This window comes from Pteropus medius, unplaced genomic scaffold (genome assembly GCF_902729225.1).
Source record: "Pteropus medius unplaced genomic scaffold, Ma_sr-lr_union100, whole genome shotgun sequence".
NCBI classification, from domain to species: domain Eukaryota; kingdom Metazoa; phylum Chordata; class Mammalia; order Chiroptera; family Pteropodidae; genus Pteropus; species Pteropus medius.
The window spans coordinates 1,194,155-1,220,049 of record NW_024347791.1 but is presented as its reverse complement, the minus strand read 5'-3'; the positions used below and the strand labels follow the sequence as shown (position 1 = coordinate 1,220,049).

The 25,895-nt window shown below is 55.8% G+C and overlaps 1 protein-coding gene across 1 annotated transcript; it reads right to left on the bottom strand.

Moving 5' to 3' along the window:
• Nucleotides 1-8,273: 8,273 nt before the first annotated feature.
• On the bottom strand, nt 8,274-23,424 carry RAC2 (Rac family small GTPase 2). The gene is made up of 7 exons (XM_039877759.1): nt 23,235-23,424; nt 21,070-21,141; nt 14,500-14,617; nt 13,660-13,722; nt 13,124-13,283; nt 9,577-9,709; nt 8,274-9,046 (listed from the first exon to the last, which is right to left on the bottom strand). The coding sequence occupies exons 1-6, from the start codon at nt 23,267-23,269 to the stop codon at nt 9,579-9,581; spliced, it is 579 nt and encodes a 192-aa protein (XP_039733693.1). The 5' UTR covers nt 23,270-23,424; the 3' UTR covers nt 8,274-9,046; nt 9,577-9,578.
• Nucleotides 23,425-25,895: the final 2,471 nt, after the last annotated feature.

Below are 25,895 nucleotides of genomic sequence, written 5' to 3'. Positions count from 1 at the left end.
CTGATGCGTCACCCTCCATCTCCAGGACACATCCTGGAGGGTAGGGGCACAGATGGGGGGTCTGCAAGCAGGAGCCCGGGGTGGGAGTGCAGGGAGAAGCCTCCAAGGAAGGAAGAGAAATGGGGAACAGGGAACTGCAAAGAGCCAACGGAGATAGAGGGAAAGGGGGCGTCGGTCGGAGGTGGAGAGAGAGAGAGAGAGAGAGAAAGAGAGAGAGAGAGAGAGGAGAGAGGAGAGAGAGAGAGAGATGACGCGATGGGTGAGACTAGATGAGGAGTGATGAGAAACGTGAATATGTGTGGAAGAGAAATGATGAAATATTATTGTTTATAATTTAAGAGGAGAGGATGCGGAGAGAGAGTGCAAAAGGGAGGCAGATGATGTAATGATGGAACATAGATAATGATAAAAGGCATGATATAAGAATGATCGTTACATTTTACATCACTTGTTTGGTGGAAGGAGGATCAAAGTAAAAGTTTTGAAAATGATGATGTACCCAGGGAACGGGATATTATGTCAGCGAGTGATGATGAATAAGCAGGGCTGTGGGGAGGAGGGGCCAAAGAACCTGTCAACGGGAGAAGACTTCTCTTCAAAACGTCAAATACCCTGGTCAGTCTAGGGGCTGGAGAAGAAGTGGGGTCAAAATGATGGTTTGTCACAAATGGGACGTCCCCGCTCCTCTCTCATGACCACCACCATGACAGCTGGGTCCAGAGGCCAGGTGGGTGTAGGGTTGGACAGTGCAACCAGGAGGGCTGGGAACATGGGGTGAGCACTGGGCTGGGAGTCCAAAGTCCTGTTCACTGGTCACAGATTAGACAGACACCAGCCGCAGAGGAAGGCCAGGTGGGCGTTCCTGAGAATGGTTGAGGTTGAGTCCGGAGGACCCCAGCAAGGTGAGACATGGAAGGACAGGCTAAGGAATAAATACTGCAGGCTCTGAGGCCAACAGGCAAAATCAAAGATGTGATACAGGAGAATACAAATGTGCACTGTTTGTAAATCGGCAAAATTCAAAATATAATAATAATTGAGAATAATGTTTTGTAATATAGGTCTACTGCTGAAAAGAGTAGAATTCTTTTGTGGGGGGATAACATTTGACTGAACTGGGGTCCAAAGTTAATATTTCCCATCATCAAATAGGTTGCAAGTGGTCATCCCTAAAGTCCATTCTTAGCTGGCAGGCTGTGCACGAGTGGGCGGTGGCAGATTTGGCCCCAGGGTCTAAGATGCTCTGCCTGAGGACCTGAGCTCAGTCCTGGCTGGCTGCCCCTACAAGCTATGCCTGACCAGCCCTGGGCCTTAGTTTCCTTATCTGGATCCTGGGAGGTTAGACTAGATCAGCCCTAAGGTCGTTTTTCAGTGTGAGCATCACAAACGCCAAAGGGACAATTAGCAACGACAGCTATTCATATTCGCTGCCGCTGCTTCACGCGTGCTGTCTCGCTTCGTGGCATCACACCCACCATGGCGCACGGTGTTGGCGCACCTGGTTCACAGCTGAGGAAGCCAGGGCTCAGAGAGGGGAGGTGGTCTGCTCAGATCTCACAGCCAGGGAGTGGAGAAGCCCAGCAGCCTGGCGCCAGAGGCGTGCTCTCAAGCACCTTGCCACCGAGCGGCCTGTCCCCTTCTCAAGAGGGCAAGGGGTAACTATCAGAGAAGGGCAGGAAGAAGAAAATGAGTCTTTATTGAGCACCTACTGTGTGCCAGGCACCATCCAGGCCCCACTCCTCAGGACCTGCTCGGTCACTAGATCCCCAGGGCGGGTGTGTAGTGGGCCCTCAGAGAGCCCTGGCTGCAGTGGCACACAGTAGGACCAGGGACACACCTGCTTGAGCCTGGGGCCCCCCGCCTCTTGATGCTGTCCTTCCACTCGCTGTGGGCCCCGAGCAAGGCCCTTCCTCTGGGCTTCAGTTTTCCGTCTGTACAAGTTCATGAGGAGCAGGTGGGCTCCGAGGCAGCTCCTGGGAGTGAGGGAAGGACCCCCTGGCACTGCCCCTCCCCTGCCCAAGGCATGCTTTGGCTTCTCATCACCCACCAGGCTTTACACCGTCCCTGCCTTGCCGCCTGCCCCGCCTCCTCCTCTGCTGACTTCCCTTCTGTACCTGTGCTCCAGGTATGCTCAGCCTGTCCATTCGTTCACTCATTCATTTATTCAGCCAGTCGGTCTTTCATTCGCTCATCAGACGCGTGAGCTCCCAAGGCCTCTCTGAAGTGGTGAGAGAGACTGAGCGAATGTCTGGGGAAGGGTCCCCAGGCAGAGGGAAGGGCTGGGTCTTGGCACTGAGGTGTTTGAGGGAGTGGGAGGGGACAGATGCAGCTGGGAAGGAGGGAGGCGGGGGAGGCCATCGCATGCCAGACCACGTAGGGCCTCAGTCCGGTTGGGTCCAGAGCTTCACAGGCTGCGGGCAGAGGAGTTCGTGACCTGATTCATGTTTTTCAACGTGTCGCCAGTCAGGACCTGGTGAGCGCTGGTTCCCTTCAGGGCCTTTGCACAGACCGTCAGCCCTCAGCCCTCACCCAACACTCCCTCGCCACCACGTGAGACAGGAAGTCCTCCTTCAGGGGGCCCCCTCCTGGAGCCCTCTCTGCCCTAGGTTAGCTAGACCCCTCCCCTAGACTTCCCATGGCCCCGGGCCTCACGTGGCCTCTAATACAAGCTCACCAAGACTCAGTTCAGGAGGCTGTGTCCTGTGTGCTGAGCTGTGAGCTCCAGAAGGGAAGATGGTGTGAGTCCTCACTATGTCCCCAGGCCTGGCGTCAGCCTGGCACAGCAGGCGTTTCGCTGCGTGTTTAATGAGGAAAAGAGGGTAGATGGATGGTTAGCAGGCAGGGTGGTGGGAGGAGGGGAGACTGTGCTCTGCCGAGCATCTGCTGGAGGCTGGAGAAGTGGCGAGGGGTCCTGAGCGCCAGACTGGGGGCAGGGTGACCTGAGTCAGAAACCGTCTCCCGCCCAGGGGCCTTCCTCTGGCAGGAGTCAGCCTGATAAGCCCCTCCTGGGAGTGGCAGGGCAGAAAGAGGAAGTGCAGCTCTACACCTGTGAGCTTCGGAGAATAGGGGATGCTGGGTGTCTGGGAACCACAGAGTGGCCCCACTCTGCCTGGCACTGAGGTCCTGGAGCGTGACTGCCTCAAACTTCAGGTCCAGACCTGGCACCTCAGTGCTATCATGTCCGCCTTGAGGGGTTGCCTGGCTTGACTCTCCAAGTTAAGACAATGCTATGTCTCTCCCATCACAACCTGGCATACTTAAAACTAGGGCCACGTCTCCACCCTCAGACTGGAGGGCTCCCTGAGTCCAACAAGTGTGCCTCCCATCCCTGAGAGCCAGGACAGAGCCTCCTCCTCCCTCCTCTCTCCCACAATGCCCAGGCTGGAGCCAACCACCAACCACAGTGCAGGGGAGGGGCCTTTGCTGTAGATGCTGAGGTCTGTCCTCTCACATGAGACCGGATGAGCCAAAACACCTTCCCGGCCCCTGGAACTTGGTCACTGGAATCCCCATTCAGGGTGTCCTCTGGTCTATCAGTTCCTGCTGGGTCCTGGTGGGGTTGAATCTCAGCTTCACCATTTACTAGCTGTGTGACCTTGGATATGTGACTTCACCTCTCTGAACCTCAGTCCCTCACCTTCAGCACCTACTGCATAGGGTCACTGCACGCATGGAATTACTTAACCCTCTACTACAGCAGCGGTTCCTGAGGGTACTATTCCGTGTGTCTTTTATATTCTCTGAGCCAGAAGGCTTGCCAGGGTCTGTTCTTTTGTCAGCACAATAGAGCATGGCCAAGGACACAGACACACTCAGGTCTCTCCTTGTGATATATATGCTAATAATCCATTGGCCCAAAGCAAGTCACATGGCCAAGGCCAAGGCAGTGGAGTGGGGAAGTACGTTCCTCCTCTGGAGGGGTGTGTGTGTGTGTGTGTGTGTGTGTGTGTGTGGAGGGGAGTGATTGCGTCATCAAAGCTACCACACACCTCATAATCAGTCTGGGGTCTCACCCTCACCTGCTCGGTAGCCTTGGGTCCAGAGCTCTCTGGCTGGACTTTTCCTGCCCGGGTTAGGGAGGGATAGTGCTGGCTGCATAGCGTAGAGAGGAAGACCCAGGGTCTCACTGCTTCTTAAACAACCCCGTTTTCAGCCTCCTGCCCCACCATCTGTGGTGTCTGGGTTCCTTACTTGGAAGCCTCTCTGGGGTTCTGCAAGGCCAGTTTTCCATCCAGCCCCGGAGCAGCAGGCAGTTAGATTTGCCTTTCTGGGGCTCTGTTAAATCATTTACCACCCCTCCATCTGCTCCCCTGCACAGGCGCTGTGGTTTGGGGTCACAGATGTCTCCTGGTTTCTTTGAAGATGAGCGTTTGTGTTTCTGTTTCGTGTTCTCCTTATTGTCGCGGCTGCTTTTCAGCAAGGTGGGGGGAGCTGAAACTTCTCTATCTCGGCACCTTGAGACTAGAGTCTCTTCCTCTCTGTGTTGAACACACTTCTGCAGTATGTGGATCAAAGCACACGGCGGGTGTTGATTTACACGTCTGCCTCTCACTGGCTTCTGAGCCCCTGGGGAGCACACGGCTGGGTCTCAACCTTCTCTCCACCTCCAGCCCCCCGCACAGTTGGCACAGAGCACATGGTTAGCACATGCAGACAGACTTGAGCTGAACTTCAGATGACACAGATGGCTGCTCATTATTTCACTTTGCTCGAGGCCCTCAGAAGTCTCCTAGAACCTTCCTAGATCTCTCTCTCCCTCCATGGAGCCCACCCTGCCTTACCTCTCAGATCCCATGAAGCCTGGCTGGAGTTAAATGTCCCCGGAGGTGAACATTTCTTGGGCAATGGGAGAGTAAAGAGGGTAAGGAAGAGAGGTCAAAGATCCAAGGAAAAGACAGAAGGAACTTGGGCCCCAAGCAGTTGGAAAAAAATTGTTGGAAAAAATTGAAAATCATTTCAATATACTATACTATTTTATCATCTCTCATGATTCTGTGGATGGTTGGGCTCAGCTGCTTGGCTCTTCTGCTCCATGTGACGTTGCCTGGGGCTGCAGTCATCAGGGGACTCGACCAGGACAGCATATCCCAGATGGCTTACGCCCATGACTAGTACCTTGGTGAGCGTGGCTGGAAGGCTGGTCTCAGCAGAGTCACTAGAAGGTTGGGTCTCTCTCTCTCTCCATGAAAGTTTATTCTTTCATTTGCTTATTCATTTACATAAACAACAAACATTTATCCAGCATCTACCAGGTACTAGCTAGGGTCGTGGTGAGCCATCCACGCAGAAGGGACATTTCTCTGGGCTCTCTGAAGACTCAGCAGCTCCCAATGGGACTGTGAGCTCCTCAGAGAAGACCTACGCTTGACCCACTCTCAAGCCCTGTGTTTGGCACACGGTCTCAATAACTATTTGCTGAGTGATTACATGCTTGAATGACCCAAACTCTTGAAGCATTTCTGAAGGCCGAGTAGCACAATTATGTTTGTAAATGAGGACGATCCCCCAGGCTGCCCGGTGGAGGAAGGGAGGCCAGTGAGGAGGCTATAAGTACTGTCGAGAGAAGAGAAGCAAGGCCTGGCCCATGCTTTCTGGCCTCCAGGCGATGACTGCCTGGCAAAGGGCCAAGTCTGATGCAGTGGGACAGATAAAGGGATGGGTTTAACAGATCTTGGGAGGCAGACTTGTCCAGGTTTGGTGACCAGTGAATGCTGGGGTGAGGGGAGGAGAGGAGCCGGAGGGACCTCCAGGCCTCTGCTTTGGAAGAGGAGCAGCCAGGATCTGAGAAGGAGAGCCCCGAATGAAGTAGTCTTGCCTGGCCCATGCTTTCTGGCCTCCAGGCGATGACTGCCTGGCAAAGGGCCAAGTCTGATGCATTGGACTGGGCGGGTGGGTACTTGGGAGTGGTAGCTGTCAAATGAGTGAGCATCACCATATCGTCTGCTCCTGCTCACAATCAACAGTTCTTCCTGTTTCAAAACAGGTTACTCTTTCCTATTGAAAGGGCCTCCGGTCCTCAGCCTATTTGCAGAACAGAAATAAGTGACTTACCCCATGTCCAGTGACTGCTGGGAACCATGATACGTTGGAAAGAGTACAGAGCTACGAGTCCTAAGACCTCAGTTACAAATGCCATCAGCTAGCAGTAACAGAAGGCCTGACCCACAGTAAGTAAACAAATAGGTGGTTTCGTTTTCATCCTGCTCCCATAATAAGATGGCCGGTGGCATTGGTTCAGCTGTTCACCAAAGGGGTCAAAGACCCAGGTTCTTTTTCTCTCCCTGCTCCTCTGTTCTCAGCATGTTAGCATATATCTTCGCATTTGTGGTTTCAAGTTTACCAGACGGCTGCTGCAGCTCCAGACCTCTCATTAGTATTCAAGGCAGGGGAGGTGACAGGACAAAGGGCAGTCTATCATTGTGTATGGAGGAAAACAAAAACTTTCACAGATGCCACCTCTTCAGGACCTTGACTCATGTCTTGTTGGCTGGAACTGTGCAATGTCGGAACACCAGCTACAAAGCAGGCTAAGAAAACAAGTATTTTTGTCTGGGGCTAGATGCATTGCTGCTTTGCACGAAACTAGGAGTCTGTTAGCAAGGAGGATGGGTGTAGCGGTCGAAGGTGAAAAAGCAGAGTGTTTGCCTTCATGGGCTGAGCTCTAACTCCTGTGCCCTCTTGTGCCTCCATTTCCTCCTCTGCAAAAAAAGAGCTGCTAGTACCTACCTTGGAAGGCTTCTAGAATTACATGAGATAATATGTGCTAGGTGAGACCCCGCAATGGTGAGAGAATTTACTGACTGAGGTTATTATTGGAATAAAACAAGGACTGCGTCTGCTGGGTCAGGCTCAGGGGAAGAAGCCCACCCATGGCGTGCAGGAAAGGTTGGAGGAGCAGGGGAAATTATTAGAGGAAAGGGATCCGGATCAGCTGTTCAAAGGCCTCGGAGTGAAAGAAGCGTGAACGTGGCTTTGAGGAAATGAGAGTTCAGTCTGACAGTGGAGGTGAGAGGGAGGGAGGAGGGAGGGAGGGAGGAGAGAGGGAGGCTCTGGCCCCCAAAGGGGGCACCTCAGGGCTTTCGAACATTGCGTGGATTGGGTGTGGGCTCTGCCCCACCATATCTGTGTCTGTGTCATGTGTCATAGTTTCAATGTGGGGTTTTTTGTTCGTCTGTTTCATACGAGAAGTAACTTGAGAAACATAACAAACTTGCCTGAGCTGAAAGTAATCAAGGCTGTGGGGTTTCCCCCCACCAGCACCCAGTTCCTTTCAAAAGAGTGAGCCTCCCAGGAGGCCAGAGAGCTGGGGGTCTTGCCTCGGAACTTTAGGTTTTTGGGGGCTGAAGGGGTGGCCGGGAGCTCTGAGAGAGAAGAAAATAGAAACCTATTAGCATTTCAGCTGCTGAGAATTGGGGGTCTCCTGAGCTGTCGGGAACAGGATCTTACATCTTTCTTTTATTCCTTTGTCTTAGCCTCTCTAGAGTGTCAGCCCACTAGGTCAGGAACTTGTGTGTACCACTGAATCCCTGCCCCTGGATGTCCCCAACCACCATCAACCTAGAACAGTGCCTGGCACAGAGTGGGCGCTCAATAACTGTGTGTTGCATGAATGGATGAAGTTTAGACAGAGACATGTAATTGCCCTCAGGAGCAGAAAGTCTGGCGTTTGTAAATTGACAGACACTAAGGTGACCAACTCCATACCAGGCACAGCTGTGCTTCATGGATGCATTTCTTAAACCTTTGTAACAGCCTTATCTCTCTTTTAAAGAAACCCGCCTTCGCTTAGTGCCTGCCGGGCCTGTCATTGCTCCCTTACACTGCTGGGGACGCTTTCCTGTGACCCCCAGTAGTAGAAGTGGGGGATTTCTGGCTGCCCGACACCCATATTCCTTCATTCCAGCAAGACTCCGAGTCTCCATCTGGGGACCAACCCTTTCACCCTGTTGTGTGTGATTTGACAGGGTTGCCTCCATTCTTTGCTGTAGCTGGAAAGTGGCCGATCAGGGAACAGAATCTCCCTGCCAAATATGATTGGTTAGAAGGGAGCCCGAGACCTAAGCTAGTCCAATCAGAGTAAACCTTAATTAGAACTTTGCCTAGGGCAAACACTTGGTCTTTTTGCTGAACTTGAACCTGGAAGGATGAAACCCTGAGAGTCACCTTCCTGAGAACAAACAGACAGAAGACAGCAGAACAAAGAGGTACCGAAAAGTCAGCCCTGACGACGTCATTTGCGTCCCCTTGATCATGCTGCACCTGAAGTCATGATATTTCCAAACTTGAATCAATAAATTTATTTTCTGCTTAAGCAGGTTGAATCGGGTTTTCTATGTGCGACAGCAAAAGTCTTGACTGGCAGGGTCTGAAAGTTTAAGACTCTCACAGTAAATGCAGCTCGGGATCATGTGAGTGTAGAAGAAAGACCTGGTAGGTGGCAGGAATCCGCCGGACCCAGGCTTTTAATCGGCTGGGCAGATGCCCACAGAGATTTACAAAATCTGGTTTGTTTTATGTCGTCCTAAAAGGAGAACTAAGACCAGAGGGACAAACTTCCGAGACCCTCATTTTAGCTCAGCAGAAGGAGAACTTTCAGACAAGCTAGAATCATCAATATTGGAGTAGATTGCCTACTTTAGAGGGAGGGAGTGAGAGACCTGTTTCTGAGGGTATGCAAGTGGTGGCCGGCAACCATCTGGCCCAAAGTTTCTAGAGGGGATTCAGGCATCCAGTGGGACTGGAGGACATGGGTAGGTGCTACTGCAGGTAGCAGCTGGCACTGACCGCAGTAACGCGGGGGCGGCTTATCGGGTTCCGGGGCTCCCCTCTGGCCCCTTGGAAGGCAGGAGCATGAGGGGATCAGGATGCAGCACCTACAAATTCACACCTTCGGGCCCAAGGGGGCCTCCAGCACAGAGAAGATGATCGACCAAGCTCTACAGCCGTCTGCTAAGAAACACCACAGGGAGGGGACAGCATGGCCAGCCGGGATGCCATCGGGCTTTAGGAGGGTCAAAGCCATCTGGCTGGGAGAACTGGGTGCAACCTGGAAGGGAGACAGGCAGGAGGTGAGAATTTAGGGAAAACCAGATCTGCACCCGCTCACAGATTTCCTGGCTCACAGCTCGCCCCTCCCATCGGGACTGCCCTCCCCGCCAGTCCCGCCACACGGAGCTCTCTCCATCCTTCTCCCGCCCCTGCATGTGGATGTCAGATCTCCCCGCCTGACTGAGCTCTGCTGGGGGCGGGGGCAGAGGCATTCTTTATATCCCTATCTTCCCAGCCCTCCTGCAGAAAGAGCAGAGGGGAAGTGCAGTGACTGTCACTCCTTGGCTCAGGCCACCTGGCATTTTCTCATACCTTGGACCTTCCTTCTGGGAACTGGGCTCACTGAGCTGGACCGGCTCAGGCAAATGGGGAAACCGAGGCCACTTTGCTTCTCCCTCCCTGTCCCGGCCTAAAGGCCACTCCCAGTGAAACCGAAGGCCACTGAGCAGTGGATGGATGCCGCCTCCCAGCTGGAACCTGCTGTGTGGTGGGCATGGGGTGCTTGCAGCATGGGGGGGAGGCTCTCACCGCTAGAGGAGGCTGCAGGGGCGCTTCTGCGGCCGCGTGGGCTGGGGGCACAGGACGGCCCGGATCGCCTCATCGAAGACGGTTTTGAGGCCTCGCTGGGTGAGGGCAGAGCACTCCAGGTATTTCACCGAGTCTGGGTGAGGCAGCAAGAAGGCAGAGGCCTAGGTCAGGGGAGAGTCCTGGGCAAAACCCCCTCCCAAGCCACACAACTGCACCAGGCTGTGGGGGCCACCTGGGCTGTGTCAGTCAGAGCAGGAAATTTTCCTGTCTGTGCCTCAGCCTTCCTCGTGTCTGAAACGGGGATATTAAATTCAGTGGGAGGGGTTAAGGCCCACAAGAGCCGGTCTGTGTCTTTCTTGGACACATAAGCCCTTAATTTGCAGAAGGCGGGCAGGACTGGGGAAGAAAAGGGCTCAAGCTAGTGACTGAATCTCCCCATACCTCAGTTTCTTCTGGAAGATAGCGACACACCTGCCTCCACACTTTCTCTAGGAGGCCTGAAGCACTCATGGCCCACCCACTAGGGCCTTCCACGTGTCGTCTGACCATTCCTTAGCACCACCCCATTTTACAGATGAAGCAACTGAAGCTCCTAGAGGTACAGTCACTTGTCCAAGGTCACATGCTGGACATTTCTCCTCCACCTCTGGGCAGCCGGGGGCCCCTCAGTAGGAGGCGTGAGACTTGGAAGGCTCCTCCCTCCCTCAGAAGGAGACGGGCCTCCTCCCACGTGACCTCTCAGGGCGGGAGCCCAGGGCACAGACGACAACAAGGACAGACTGAGTCCCCACCCCCACAGCCAGCGTTCCATGACCTTCTAGAAGGAACCTGTGTGAGCTCCACGTCCACTACAACCCAAATGGTTTTCCTGAAGTGAGGAACCACAAACCCCTTCTTCAAGAGGCCTGGGGGCCAATTTCAGAAAGAAGAGGAAAGAGGGGGACAGGAAGGGGGAACTTGGCCTCCTCGAGGGGGAGCCCAGTCTTCCGGGGAGAAGGAAGGACACAGACGCTGTTGGGCACCTGCACCCGGCCAGCACGCTTTTGAAAACCCCGTGAGGACACGTGTGATTCCCCGCTTCTCAAGTGAGGAAACAGGCCCAGAGAGGAGAAGCCAGGGGCCCAGAGACACACAGTGGAGGGGCAGGAAGCCAGGATGTCGGGAGAGGCAGCCCCGGGAAAGGGGAGGCCCACCAACGCCAGGGCTGGGGAGAAAGAGAGGGTGGAGCAGAGATGGGGAAACCGAGGCTCAGAGAGAATATCGCCTATTGAAAGTCACACACTAGACGCTCCCCTCCACGTGGCAGCACACCGGGGAGCCTGGCAGCGGCCCCTGGGCCTGGCTGCTAGGAAAGGAGCACCTAGTCCAGGAGTCTGGTCACCGTAACCCTGTGTGCCTAGAAGGGTGTCGCTGGGCATTTGGCCACAGGACCGTAGCCTGTGACCACCTCATTCACACCCACCAGCTGTCTCCCTGGCACCTGCCACCCTCTCGCTCCTCTTGGCTCAGTGGTGTCCAGAGCAAGGGTCCTGAGCGGGGGGTCCTGGGCTCACTTCAGCTCTGCCCCTGACCAGTCTAGGACTTCGGCCAGTTTCCCTCTCTACACCTCCGTCTCCTACCTGTCCAGGACATGGTGACGTGTGACGGCTTATCAAGCTGAGGCAGGGGGCAGGGGAGCTGCAGAGAGGGCATGGGGCCAGGCCAGAGGGCAGCAGATGACCCTGATCTTCATGACTGAGGAAGCCAGGCATCCAAGGCTCAAATCAGCTCTGCCACATCCTGGCTGAGTGACCTTGAGCCAGTGACTTTTCTCCCTGAGCCTCAGTTTCCTCCTCTGTAAAATGGGGGTAATGAGAGTCCCTCCTTCATAGCTACTCTGAGAATGAAGCGGGAAAATGCATGCGCCCAGCACCCAGGAAGTGCTCAATCCATGTCAGCTGTGATTATCAGCTGGGGTCAGAGCTGCCTCTACAACTCATCACCCCAGGGCTAGGGCGCAGCCCAGGTGGGCAGAGGCAGCTGCCGTCCTCTCCATCAGCTCTTCCGGTCCTCTCGGCCGGGGCTGATCCAAAACAAGTTCAAAGTCCCTGTCCCCCGCCCCCCGCCTGGGATCAGCTCCAGGAGGGATTGGCTAGAGGCCAAGACAGGACCCCCAAGTCATTTCCTTATGGAGGAGAAAGGATGTTTAAGGGCTGTGCAGGCTTGTTCATTCAGGCGGGGATGCCAAGGCCCAGAGAGGAGCCACTGGCTCAAGGTCACGCAAAAAGAGCCAGGACCAGAATCTAGACTTTCAGACCCCTTCTTATCCCAAAGCACGTGCTTTAAAAGCGAAAGGGTCGGCTGTAGGCTGGAGAGTCAGTCTTGGCTGGGAGGAGTCCAGGGGGACAGGCTGGTCAGAAAGAAGAGAAGGCAGGGGTCTAATCCCCAATATTTGTGAGGAAAGACCAGTGGGCCAGGGAGCCAGAGACCCCAGGACGGGGCATGGGACACACGGTTTAAGCAGCAGCCCGAGGCCCCCTGGGGAAGATGGCCATGTCATCGGGCTAGTCATGGAAAGGGGGAGGTGGCAGCTGCGGTTTCTCTTCCTGTGAAGAGATGTGAGTCGCCAGGGCCCTCCCAGTTCCTGCGGAAGGAAGAGCGGTTGGGCTGAGGCAGGCACAGTGTGGGGAGGCCCGACTGATTCGGGGGCCAAACCCTGAGCCGACAATACCCTGGGGTGAGGCAGAGAGTCCTGGGCAGCTGGGCCACTGCTCAGAGTGGCCAAAGCTGCTGGTGGTCCTGGGCTCCTGGGCAAGCACGCCTCCCCAGGCTGCAGGCAGGTTGGGCCTGGCCGGGGACGGCAGGTCCTGACACCGTGGGAGAAGCCAGGCCCATCAGTCATCGCCTCCCTTGCTCAGGCAGGCCTGAGTCACCACAGGGAGGCCGCCAGCTTTGTCCAGATCCCAGTTCTTCCACCTACGAGCTGTGTGACCTTGAAAAGTCACTTGACTTCTCTGGTGCAGCGATCAAGAGGCAAATAAGAGCTGGGCTAAGAAGCCTTGGGCGTGGGGAGAGGGCGGTTAAGAGACAGAAGGGAAGGCCTCACCCTTCAAACCCAAGGCAAAAGCGTCTCCTCCAGGAAGCCTTCCTTGAAAACCCAAACTTGGCTGCTCATCCTCCAAGCAACCACAGCACACCCCACTCTGCCCCTGCTTCTGTCTGTGCAAAACACACTCTATTTCAAGATCTGATTATGGGTTATACTACTACCGGTAATGACTAACACAGACTGCTCCTCACGTACGGGTGCTGCTCTAGGAACTTCATGCGCATTAATTCGTTTAATCCTCTCAACTGTCCAGAACTATTCCTACTGCCAGGTTTTACTGATGAAGAAACATAGGCACAGAGAGGCTAAGTGGTTGGTGCAGGGTCACGCAGCTAGTACACGGCACGGCGCAGATCCGAACCGCAGAGCCTGGCCCCAGAGGCCATGTCTGCAATCACCACGAGGCTGAGTCGGGCTCCCCCTGCATCCAGCTCCCCTCCCCGTGCCCCAGGCCCGTACCAATCTCCTTGGCCAGTGCCAGGCCCTGTGGGTAGGTAATAGGTGCCAGCTTCTTCTCCTTCAGCTTCTCGATGGTGTCCTTGTCGTCCCGCAGGTCTAGCTTGGTGCCCACCAGGATGATGGGTGTGCTGGGGCAGTGGTGCCGCACCTCAGGGAACCACTGGGCAGGCGGATGGGATGGGGCGAGAGGTGGTGCAGGGGTGAGAGAGGAGGACATGAGTTGGGCAGGGAGCAGCAGGGGCATGGGGGTGAGGAGGAGGCAGCTTAAGTTGTGAGAAGGTGAGAGGCGGGCATGAGGGTGTGTGGGGAGGAGAGAGGACAAGGTCCCAGAGGCCAGAGGGTGAAGCTGACACTCCCAGCCCCCTCTGGGACCCCCTCCGAGTCTCGCTCCCTGAGTCCCCCTGGGCCTGGTCGTCACTGGGGACCGTCTCTGCCCCAGGGAGAGGTTCCAAGCTGCCGGTCCCTCCTTCCTTCCTCCCCCTTCCCAGGGTCACCTGTCCCCAGGCCCACCCCAGGCCCTGCTCTGCCCAGCTCACCTTGGCACGGACGTTCTCATAGGAAGCTGGGCTAACGAGAGAGAAGCAGATGAGGAAGACATCCTGGGGACAGAGCAGGCGATGGTCACCCGTGAGGGGAAGCCCGGGGGTGGCCACCTGGGCCCTTCCCACACCTGGCAGCACTGAGCAGTGGGGCGGCCCAGGGGACGCTGAGCGTTTAGGGTCTGGCAGGGCGGGGATGCCTGTCTGTCCTGCCACCAGGCTGCTCTTTGTTTGTTTACCCAGCATTTCCCAGGAGCCAGGATGTCCTTAGCGGTTCATCCTCACACAGCACCCTACGACAGTGCTGCTGCGCCCCGATTCTACATATGGGGAGAGGGAGGCTACAAAGGTTCACGGGTCTGCTGTCTGGAGCTCCGAAATCTATACTCTTAATCAAGCACTCACCACTCCAACATCTGGTTGCCAGCGCCAGCCCCGGAGGGAGAGTCAAGGACACGAGAGGTGCCCAGCAGCCACGGAGCCACCTGCAGGCTTGCCCCCTCTCCTCTCCCCTCACCCAGCACACCTGCGCTTCACTGACCTGGGCTTCCCATGAAGGCTCCTGCCCCGCCCACAGAGCCAGGTGGTGCCAGAGCGTATGAAGTTGCGGGGGCAAAGAGGGGCTGGGAAGACAGGCAGAGTGGTAACTGGGGACCGATGGAGGGCTGGGGGCAGGGGGAGGGGTCCCTGGCTATGCCCGGGGAGGACAAGGCAGAGTCCTTGAACCCGGGCGTGGGGAGGTGTAAGGGGAGGTCGGGGGCACCAGGCAGGCTGGCCGGGCACCTCTCGCAGAGGGAACAGATCCACAGGTGGGGTGGGGGTGGGGAGGCAGCGCACCGTCTGCGGGTAGGAGAGTGGCCGGAGGCGGTCGTAGTCCTCCTGGCCTGCAGTGTCCCACAGCCCCAGGTTCACCGGCTTGCTGTCCACCATCACGTTGGCTGAATAGTTGTCAAACCTGAGTGGAGCCGACAAGACAGAAGGGTCAGTGTCCAGCCCCAGAGCCCGGGCCCTCCAGTCCAGCCCGCATTGCTTCATGGCGGAGGCTAAGACCCAGAGAGAGCCTGCAATGGACCAAAGTCAGGCAGCGCTAGGCAACTGGATTTTCTTTTTTTTCATTACTGATTCACAGCATAAAAAAATCGTAAACGCAGGCAAGCACAAAGAGGAAAACATTGCCTCAACCATTTCTGCCCTCACCTGTCCTGTGGAGAGATGACTTTTCGAGGCTGCATAACATTCCCTCCAAGGCTCGATCGGAATAAATTTACCCACCTCCTATGCTCCAAGACACTGAGGCTGGTCACTTGGTATTTACTGAACAAGTGTTTATCCTCTCTCTGAGTTTGGGTCCCCCCAGAAGCAAACTGTGCACTGAGGACGTGATGTAAGTGTTTTATTTGGGAGGTGAGCCCAGGTAGCTACAGGAGGGCAGAGGGGAGGAGACCAGGAAGGGACAGTAGCCAGCGCAGGGCAGGCTAGTAAGCTCTTACTGCTGTGGGCAGCTGGGGCTTGGGCCTGCTCGGCCCCCTGGGAGGCAGCGTGGACCATCCTTAGTGTGTCCCGCGAGAGGGGGCCGGATGCCGGGGCATTTATCCACCATCTCCATCTTCCACTGACAGAAGGATGTCTTGGGCATCAATTCTCTGGTTTCCCGGCCCCCGCTGAGAGCCTTCAGTCATGGGAGCCTTTGGGAAATGCCACCAGCACACACTGGAGACATGTGAAGGAAGGGTAGAGTGGGGCCCTGACAGCGACTGCCGAAATCTCCTTGCCAGCACCAAGAGAGGTCTCCGGGGCCATCGAATGAGCTTCCGGATTAAAAAAAAAAAAAATTCAACCCAACAGTATTTCTCACTGCACACATCCCGGAGAGCAAGGTGCTTGTTCCTCACGCCGTGGAAGAGAAAACTGGGATCAGAGGGGTGCAGTGACTTGCCCAAGGCCACACAGCCAGTGAATGACGAACTAGGTGAGAAGCCAGTTTCCTCTGATTCTGCTTCCACAGATGCTCCCGCCCCCTGTCCCTGAGGGCTAGGGACACCAGCCTTTCTCTCTTCATTGAGGTCACCCACACAGGCCCTCATTTCCTGACTGGCCCACTGAGACCTCAGGCTCTCCCAGCTTCTCCTCATCCTCCTCCACCCATCACACACCAGACAAGCTATTTCCGGGCAAGGTTCACACTGCCCACCTCCCTGCACCTGTTCACGCTGTGCCTCAGCCTGGAATGGCCTTCCCACCTCCCCTCGTCCGAATATCCCCACCCACCCCGGCCTGCGGTCCTCCGCACACTCCAGTCTTTGCTCCTGTCGGGGCCTCTCTCTGGAATACCTCTGCACCCCCTTTTCGCCCTGCCTCCTATTCATGCTGCAAAACCCCATCCAGGCAGTTCCTCCTTTGTGGGGAAACCTCCAGGCCTCCTCCCTCCATGTCCCTCACCTGGAAGGCACCCTTCATCCCCTCCCTCAGGCAGCTGCTTTGCCTTGACCTTGAGCAGGCATTTAGTGTCTCTGTCCCGCCATGTGGGGGGGGCCTGTGCCCGCTTCGGCTCCACCGTGTTGGGCCTAGCAGTGAGTGCAGGTGGGACAGAATTAAACCACACTTAACTGAAGCCCTTGGGATGTCACCTCCTCCATGAAGCCTTCACAGAACACTGCTCCGTGACAGGTGGCAAAAGCCATAATGTTTCAGAGTAACTCCAAAGACACCTGTCCCGAGGAAGACCCCGCCTACTACAAACCAGAAGTTGGCAGCCTGACGCTTTGAACACACTGCGTATGTCCCTGGTCGCCTCTCAGTTCCTCAGATGGCCCTGCTCCTTCCTGCCTGGAATGCTCCTGCAAGCACCCCTCCCCGACTTCCCTCTCTTCTTCCTCACACTGCCTGCTGACTCTTACTCAGTCCCTCCTCCGGCCCCATCTCAATGTCACCTCCTCAATGTCACTTCCTGAGCCCCAGCCAGGTTGGCTTCTCAACCCAGCAATCTGTGGTGAAGTCAGCACCCCAAAAGGCAAGCGCCAAGCCTGGCTTGCTCCTCATTGCACCCTGAGGCTGGCACCGCACTTGGCACATGGCTGGTTCTCGGCACACCTACTCTGGACAGCACCCACACCGCCACAGGATTTCGGGTCCAGGGAGACACTGCTAGGCATCATGGGAAAAGAAGCCTCTATGTTGTCTTTGGCTTTGGCCAGAAACACTCCCTTAGGATGATCTTAGGGTGTTGGGACACTCTCTCCTCTAATGTCCAGTCTGAAACTCTAGCGCCAAAAAGCCTCCCAAATTCCTTAAGCCCAAAGCATCTATGTTCTCTGGACCACCCCCGGGGTCTCAGGGGCTATGGTCATGGGGGAAAAGCTGCATCCTGGGACCTGTAGCAGCCCAAGAACCTACTCTGGGGCCAGGCAGAAGACTATGGGTCGTCACACATTAGCCACGTGACCCGCGACAAAAAGACTTCAAGTTACTCCCATCAGACAGATGAGAAAACCAAGGTCCTCAGAGGTTAAGGAACTTTTCCAAGACCAGCCAGCTCATCAGCATAGGAGCTGGGATTCAAGCCCTGCTTCTTCCGTGGCATCCATTAATGAGCGAGCGAGTGGACAAATGAACCTGGAGACAGTCACCCAGAGCTGGGAGGGAGCAGATAGCTCCTATGGAGCCCAGTCCTGGCTGTGTGACTCTGGATAAGTAACCTAGCTTCTCTGATCTTCACCTTCTTCACTGTGAAAAAAAAAGCCCCATCTTTTTGGGCCGTTAGGAGGATTCGAAGAGACAGAGGACATTCAAGCCACTCCATGGGGAGAAGCTGAGAAGCTGAGCAGTCTCATATTTGACGTCCCCACACACCCGTCCACCAACCCCTCCCCAGAAGACCAGCTGCCAGAGCCTGAGGAATTCCTGCAGCGACACGTCAGTGATCTGCAGCTCCCAGGAGCCTCCCTGACTTCAGAGACCCACAGGCAGCCGGGACTGGAGGACCATACGCTGCCACTACGGCCCACCCTTACTCTCTTTTTCCAGGTGAGGAAACTGAGGCTCATGCACAGGAAGGGACTTGCCCAAGATCTCACAATCAGTTGGCGGCAGAGCCAGGACTAGATCCCGTTACCCAATTCGGGGCCCATGTGGTAAGCACCTCTGCGATGTCGTGGCTGGAGATAGCGGAGCCGGGACGTGGGGGCTGACCCTGAGCTCTGGGGCAGGCAGGTAGCTCACAGGTGTGCCTGCTGCCATTCCAAACCCTTCCTACTTAGATCATTTCAGTGGGCCCAGCGAGTGGATTCTACCACCGTCCTCATTTTACACACGAGGAAACTGAAAATCAGAGACTAGGAGTGACCTGCACGAGGTCGCACAGACGGGGCGTTTTCACCCAGAGTGTGTGCGCCTCTTTCTTCACTCCCCACGACCCCGGAACGGAGTATAGGAGGAAAATGGGGACAGGTGAAAGGGGTGCCGGGTTCCGGCATCTTCTCAGAGCAGGCCGGAGCATGCCCTGCCTGCAGTGTTCTCAGCTCTGTTCTAGAAGCTGGCGGGACAGCAGTGAACTAGACAGACCAGGGCCCTGTCCTCCCAGAGTGTCCATCTTGGCAGGGGAAGTCAGATCAGGATGGGCTATGAAACATCAAGCAGGGTGGGGGGATGGAGGGGACCTGGATGGAGGGAGGGGACACTTTAGACGAGAGGCCGGGAGGCGTGATACCTGAGCTGGAAACTGAATGATGGGAAGGAGGGCGTGCAGAGGCTTGAGGGAAGCTCGTGCGTCTGGGGTGATGAGGGAGGAGAAGCATCATTCAGGGCTTTGAGCGTCAGGATAGGAGGTGGGTTTTAAGGGTGAAGGGGAGCCATGGGAAAGATTTCAGACAGTGTGGCTCCATCTCATGTTCACATTTGGAAGCTCCCTTGGGCTTCCGTTTGAGAAAGGCTACAAGGAAGAGCGGTGGGATGGGGAGAACCCCTGTGGCACAGGCACCCGAGGGCACGGTCTTCCTGCCACGTCTTTCTGTCTCCAACACCCAGCACGAAACCATCCACAGAGCAGGCTTCGGTCTCCCCATCTGTGAAATGGGGCTTGCCCCTGAGATGTTCACCCCTAGCGGCCGGCAGCAAGTCGAACTTGGCTCTCTGCTTATCTGATCTCACGTGGGCAGCATGTGCCATTCTGCCCCAGCGAGCCCTGCCATCCCCAGCCTCAGCCTCTCCCGAGATATCCAAGCGGCCCAACTCCTATCTCCCCGGCTGCCCCCACCCTCCAATGTCAAGGGCTCAGTGTGACTTGTTTTCTCCTCCCTGTCACAGAGGCTTAGGGATTGTCCGGAGCTCGGCAACTCTATACTGGAAGACGAAGGAGGACGGCAGGCACGACTGGCCACATACTTTGCAGGGTCCGATGTAAAATAAAAACGCAGGGCCCTTTGCTCAAAAATTAAGAATTTCAAGACGGAGATAGGAGGCTATTAAGCCAAGGGCCCTGTGCGGCTGCCTAGATGGCACACCCGAGAAGCCAGCCCTAGTCTCTGACTCAGCTCCTCAGAGAGCCCTGGGAAGGTAGACCTTGTCTGATCCATCTGTCTGTCCTTCTGCCAGGTTGTCCGGGACAACCAAGTTTGCCAGGCGACTGGCTGCTGGTCCCACCACCCTGTCCTGGAGAACACGTCTTCCGTTCCCTGCCGGGAAAGCACCCGGGCAATGAGCTTGGGGTCTCCCAGCCCAGCCCCTGCCTCCTGTAAAAAGGGAAACTGAGGCTCAGAGAGCCCACCAGCTAGCTTAGGCGACTGGCCTAAGCTAGCTGGTGGGCTCTCCAGCCCAACTAGGACAGGTAGAAGCAGAAACGCAACAGTGCCAGCATCCTCCTAGTGACAGTGGCCTTCTGTAGGAGCCGCCTTACCTGAGTCCACATCTGCCTCGATGCTCAAGTCTAGAGCCAGCCCTCCCTCAGCACTCAGAGGCGCTGATAAACATTTGATGATGGATGGTGAATGGGCAGATAAGGGCAGGTGCAAAGAATGGCTTGTACTGGCACCAAGTTACATGGGGAGTGAGGGACCGAGCTGGGGCAGAAGTTGATTTTCCAGGTTTCCTGCCCAGGTTTCTCTGCCCTCTCCTGGCCGCCTGACTTTCAGCTGCCTAGGCCAGGTCAGTGTCCCAGGGGAAAGTATCAGTAGAGGGAGCTCAAGGCACCAGTGAGCCTGGGGGGCAGGCCCCTTAGTGGCTGTGAGCCTCAGCTTCCCCATGGGTGATCCAGTATCATAATACCCATGAGGATGAAATGAGATCAAACGTGTGTGACATTTCATGCAGGAGCCAGCACACAGCAGGCCCTCAAAAGATAGCAGGCCCTCCCCGTGAAATTCGATTCAGGTCAACTCAAAACACATCGATTGTGTCTAAGATAACATACAGATTACGCTGTGCACAGACGCTGTGCTAAGACAATGGGGTGACCTAAAAAAACTGAATGAGGCTCCCTGCCCTCACAGGCTCATGCTTATAAGGAAGATCAGATAAAGTTACTCTGGGGAGTGAGAGAACCCTTCGGGCCTGATCAGAACTGGCTTCCTGGAGGACGGGGCACTGGCACTGGGCCTGGAGGTCTTCAGGAAGGAAAGGCAGCCAGATAGAGGAAACAGCTTAAGCAAAGGCCCTGAGGGGGTAATGCCCCAGGAGTGTTTGGTGAACAGAGGGGGCCGTGAAGCTAGAAGGGAAAGTTGAGAGAAGACCACAGACCACATAGAGCCTTGAACGCTGGGCTACGGAGTTGGGACATTATCCTGTGAGTGATGGGGGCCGTTGGGGGCTGGTGGAGGAGGGGCTGGTGCTTTCCCCTTGAAATTATCTTTCCCCCCTGAGTCTGACACCCAGACTCTCTTACATACGTGACAACCCTGCCTCCACATTCGACAAGAGGATAGGGCCTCTGATTGGTTTCCAGATGGCATTGCTTTCTCCCCAACACACGCATGTGTCCTGGTGTCTCTGCTCCTCATCATCAAGGCCCTCAATTACTTCCTCCTCCACTCACCCCGCCACTCCCCTCCACTCCTCTGACCCAGCCCCTCTTCCCACCCTGCTCCTGCTCAGGCCAGCCCTCTCCATCCCCCTCTTCCTCGAGGTCCTCCGGAAGGCCACCTGCTCCCCTTCGCCACCACCTGACCCTGACCCAGTCCCTCTCCATTCTGGGAGCCCTCAGCCCTCGCCCTGACAGCTCCTCTTGGCCTTGGTGGCTGCCTGCCGGCCATATCATCAGGCAGCTCTGCCAGGCAGACCGGCTGGGGCATCTCCCAGTTGCCTGACCCCCAAATGCCCACACACAGCCAGGCACACAGGAAGTGCCTGAAGAGGGGGTGGGCTTGGTGAAGCGTGTCTCCCCATCCTCCAAGCTCCCCACCCACCCACGAGACTCACACGGTGGGGATGTACTCTCCTGGGAAGGCGTTGGTGGTGTAGCTGATGAGCAGGCAGGTCTTTCCCACAGCTCTGAAAGACAGGAAGTTCCAGAGGACAGAGGTCACGGGCCCTGTCCGAGATGTGGGGAAGACCCAGGCCCACCCCTCTGGCCTTGGTTTCCCCCATCTGAGGATCTCTGTATCCCTGTGTCCAAACCCGAGAGCCACAGAGTCACCAGGAGCGCTTGGTAGAGGGCAGACTTCAGGTTCTCCCCAAGGATTCTGACCCAGGGCTGTGGGGTGGGACTGGGCATTTGTGTTTTGAGAAACCTTTCCCAGGCGACACCGACGTGGGACAGAGGGTTAAGGGCAGGGGGTGCCCAGGAGACCTGCTGGACTGGACAACGCTGCAGGGCCCCCGGTGCCTGACCAAGCTGCTGTCATGCCTGGGCTTCAGATTCTGGCTCCACCTGCCAGTGTCCCAACCTTGGGCAAGTTAGTTATCGTCCCCATGCCTCGGTTTCCCCATCTAGAAAATGGTTGAGTCCATCCTCAGAGAAAGGGACTGAGTCGTAAATCAGATGAAGCTCATGAAAGAGCTGAGCTCAGTGCCAGGCACAGCATAGCTGCCAGCAGATCTTAGAGAAAACCTGTTCCCCGACCCTTTCCCCTCACCAGAGAGCACAGCGGTTAAGAGCTCAGAGTTCTGCAGTCAGAGAGACCTGGGTTCAAATCCCATAATGTCTTGGGCAAATTACTTAACTTCTTTGAGCTTAAGTTTTCCCACCTGTAAATGGTCCTAATATTAGGATTGGTGAGAGAGTAAAACGGAGGGGTGTGACTAAGCCCAGGGCCTGACCCGTAGACGCTAAGTAAATAGCAGTCATCCCTTCTTCATGCCGTCTTCCCCTCAGGCTGCTGGGGTGTGGGGGGTGGGGGTGGGAGACGGGCACAGTGAAAACCAAAGGGCAGCCCTGGGCACCCTCCACTCTGTTTAGATCACTTCCTGAGCCCGACCTCACTCTCGTCCCCACCCTTCCTCCCAGGCCCTGCCAACAAGGTAACTTTGAATGACTAGAACGTTGCCCTTGGCTTCCGCCCTCCCCTCCTCAGATCTGATACAAAGCAGAAGTGGGCATGCGGGCAGATAACGGCCAGCAGTGCACGGGAATCGGCTGAGGGAGCCTGATCAGCCGGCGCCCCCACCAGTGCAGCAGAGCCAAGTAAGCGGGGACTCCAGGGACCCAGACCAGGAAAGAGCGGAGTCTCTCGAGGCCTCAGGCTGCCCCTCTGTAGGATAGGACGGCTGGATAAGAGGCCTGCCCAGCTGGAATGTGCTGGGTTGTGCCAAGCTGCACCTACGGACACTCCTGGGTTATACCGGGGGCCAGACCCTGAGACACTGTTGCTCAGAAGCACGAGAGATTGGCATTTGGAACTGTCACCTCACAGACGAGAAAACTGAGGACCACAGGGGGACGTGACAACCTGAGGTCACAAATCTGATGGCTGAGAAGGTGCCTCAGCCCAGCCTGTCTCATATTGACCCACGCAATCACCCCATCTCTTCGTCCCCGCTCCTTCCCTGTCTCTCATGCCCGCTGCGTCTGCTCCTCGCCCACATACCCCACACATCCTCCCCAACCAGGCAGTTGAGTGGGGGAAGGATGAGCACACGCTATGTGCAGGACAACCACCGAAATGCCCCAAGTGACCCCACATGAGCCTCTTCACAGACTGCCAAGGGGGTTCAGAGAGGCATTGAGACTTGCCCAAGGCCAAACAGCAGAATAAGCCAGTGACTACAGCTCAGGTCAGCCTGGGGACAAAGGCCAGATTTTTGGTTCCCCACCCCCCACCTGCATCCACGGAGTTAGAGACTGAGGTCCCATGGGAGACCTGCCCCAGCTCTCAGGGTGCAGACGAGGGGCCCCAGGCACCCCCACCCACAGTCCTGTACCCTCCATCCAGGAAGCTTCCGGGGTGAGGTGGGCAGAGAGCATGAAGCTATCCTCAGCCCACCCCAGGGGCTTCCTCTAAGAGTTCCTGGGAGAAGAAGGGGCGGTCTACGTGGCCACCTCTCAGGGACCCCTGCAGAGCAGGGGGCTTCCTCAGGGATGCCGGGGCAGGAGGGTCTCAGGGGTCCCCAGAAGGGGCTGTGAGGAAGTTCAGCCAGGTACCTACCCATCTCCGACCACCACACACTTGATGGCCTGCATCGTGTCCGGGGCCTGGCAGGTGGCAGTGGTGACAGCTCGGGGCGTGGAGTGTTTCTGCAGGCAGGGCACCAGGGGTGCGGAGAACCTAGTGAGGTGCCCAGACTGAGCAGCGGCAGCAGCGAGCCGGGAGGCAGGAGGAAGCGGAAGGGGAACTTGCCCAAACGGCGGCCCCCACCACGGCCGCTGCAGAAGGCGGAGCGTGCAGTCTAGCGGGGCAGCTGGGGGCCGGGGGTGGGGAAACTCAGGTGCTGGGCTGGGCCCTGGCCACCCCAATGGCGTCCCTGCTCTGGGGCACTAGCTGGAGCCCTAAGGACCCTCTTGGCTGGGGACTCGTGTCTGTGGGCAGGGCCAGAGTTGTTCTCCAAGGACTCGAGGTTTCCAAGAGTTCGGTTCACCTCAGTTCTAAGTAATAAAGATTTAATGAGCACTGACTGTGCGCCAGGTACAGTACCGGGTACTGGTGGGTCCAGGATGCAAGGTGTATATCCTTCCCTGGGGAAGACACAAACTCATCACGGTTGTTCATAAAACAAGACAGGAAGTGATAGGGTCACAGGGAATCTACAGGGAGGGGACCTCCAAGTTACACAGAGGTGGAGAGGGGCACTCAGGGTGAGGGGGTTGCATGGGCAAGATACAGAGACTCCCACAAACGGAGTACTGTGGGAACCCCCAAGGTGTGAAAGAATGGGGGAGCGTGATGAGGCAAGAAGGGGGGTGAGGGCCAGCTGATAGAGAAGGGGAAATAGAAGGGAAATGACAGGCAGCGCCCCATGCCAGCCAGGCCCTGTGCCGGAGGCACCCTCTAGGCCCAGACACCCTGGAACTAGGAACTGTGGCCCATTTTAAAGATGCAGAAACAGAGGCTTTGAGAAATCAGGTGACTCCAAACACTCCTGGCACCCCAGCTGCTGTCTGGGGGACAAAGGCTGAGTTCTGTGGTTCTCAGAGAGAGCGCTCCCCTTGAGCCAGGGCAGACTCGGTCTGAGCAGCGTGTCTCCCCACTGGGCTCTGAGTTCACCTAGTCTTCATTCACTGTCCATTGCCACTGCTCCCCACACACAGCACCTTTCCAGCTCCAGGAGTGGGGAGGAGCTGGGCAGAGACACTGGTCACCCACCCTGGACTCACTCAGGACAAACCCAAAGACCACAGGAGAGTGTGGAGCTCGGGGTCTACTGCTGGGCGACCAGGCATCCACTCCCCGCCCTGGGAACAGAGCCTAGGATTCCCCCAGGCACCTGGAGGCTGACTCCTTCCAGAACTGTCTACACAGACTCCAGGGTTGGTACTAATGGCTTTTGCTGACAAGGAAATACAGCCTCCCCAGGGCCTGCTCCCACGCTTGGCCAGTCAGTTATCAAAACCAGCCAATGAACTTCGAGGTCTTTGCTCTGTGCTTTGCACAGGATGAGCTGGAGTGAAGTTCAAAGTGCTTCAAGGCCCAGCCTGGGTCAGAAAGAGCCCAGTGCTCCCCACAACCTCCACCCCCCCCCATCCCCAGCCCCCCTTGACACAGTGTCCCCTCCCACAGGATCATGACATGCCCAGCCAGGCTCCCTCCCTCCCCTGGCATACAGGGCTTTTATTCTCTGGAGATTTTCTATTCAACAAGCCTCCAACATCCACATTCTTTTCCCAACCACTGCAGGACAAACTCTGTGTTAATGTCAAAAAACAAAAACAAAAACAAAAAAACGAAAAACAGTGTGCTAAATGCAATGTAGTATCCTGGATTGGATCCTGGAGCAGAAGAACATTAGTGGAAGAAGCAGTAAAATCCAAAACAAATCAAAATTTAGTTAACAGTATGGTACCAAAGTGAATTTCTTAATTTTGACAAATCCACCAGGGGTATGTAAATAATGTTAACCTAAGGGGAAACTGGATGGAAAATATACATGAATTCTCTTACTATCTTTGCAACTTCTCTATAAATCTAAAGTTATTCCAAAATAAAATGTCTATTTTTTTTTTTTTTTAAAAAAAAAGAAGAAGAAGAAGAAGAAGAAGAAGAAAAGATGCACCTCTTTGGGAAGTCACAGCCGATGAGTATGGCCACATGACTTGGAAACAGGAATATGTTTTATCTCCCATCTGCCCTCAGGGTGGGGCTCCCTTATACAGTACTCAACCTGCCCAAACGCACAGGGCCACAGCGACCCTAAAGCTGCACCTGTCCTCCATGCCGACAAAGCCACTTCTTCGGGACAGCCCAGGCAAAATCGTTTCCCTGGTTTAGGGCCGCCTGCCTCCCTCCTTCATTCCGCATGCATCAATTAAACACCGCTTGAATACCTAGCTCTGGGCTTGGTACTGTAGTGGATACAAAATCTGGATGAATAGAAAAGTGTACAATTCCTTTCATTTCGACAGATACACGCACCCACGAAACCTCGACCACAACCAAGATGCAGAGAGTCACAGAACATTTCCATCACCATGGAAAGCTTCCTTGTGCCCCTGTGCAGTCCATTTCCCCCCACCCCCACCACACGCCAAAGCTCTGACTTACCGTTGCTATAGGTTACTTTGCATTTTCTAGAATTTGACATAAATGGAATTGCACAATATGAGGCCTCCTGCACACGGCTTCTTTCACTTAGTGTGTATTTGAGAGTCATCG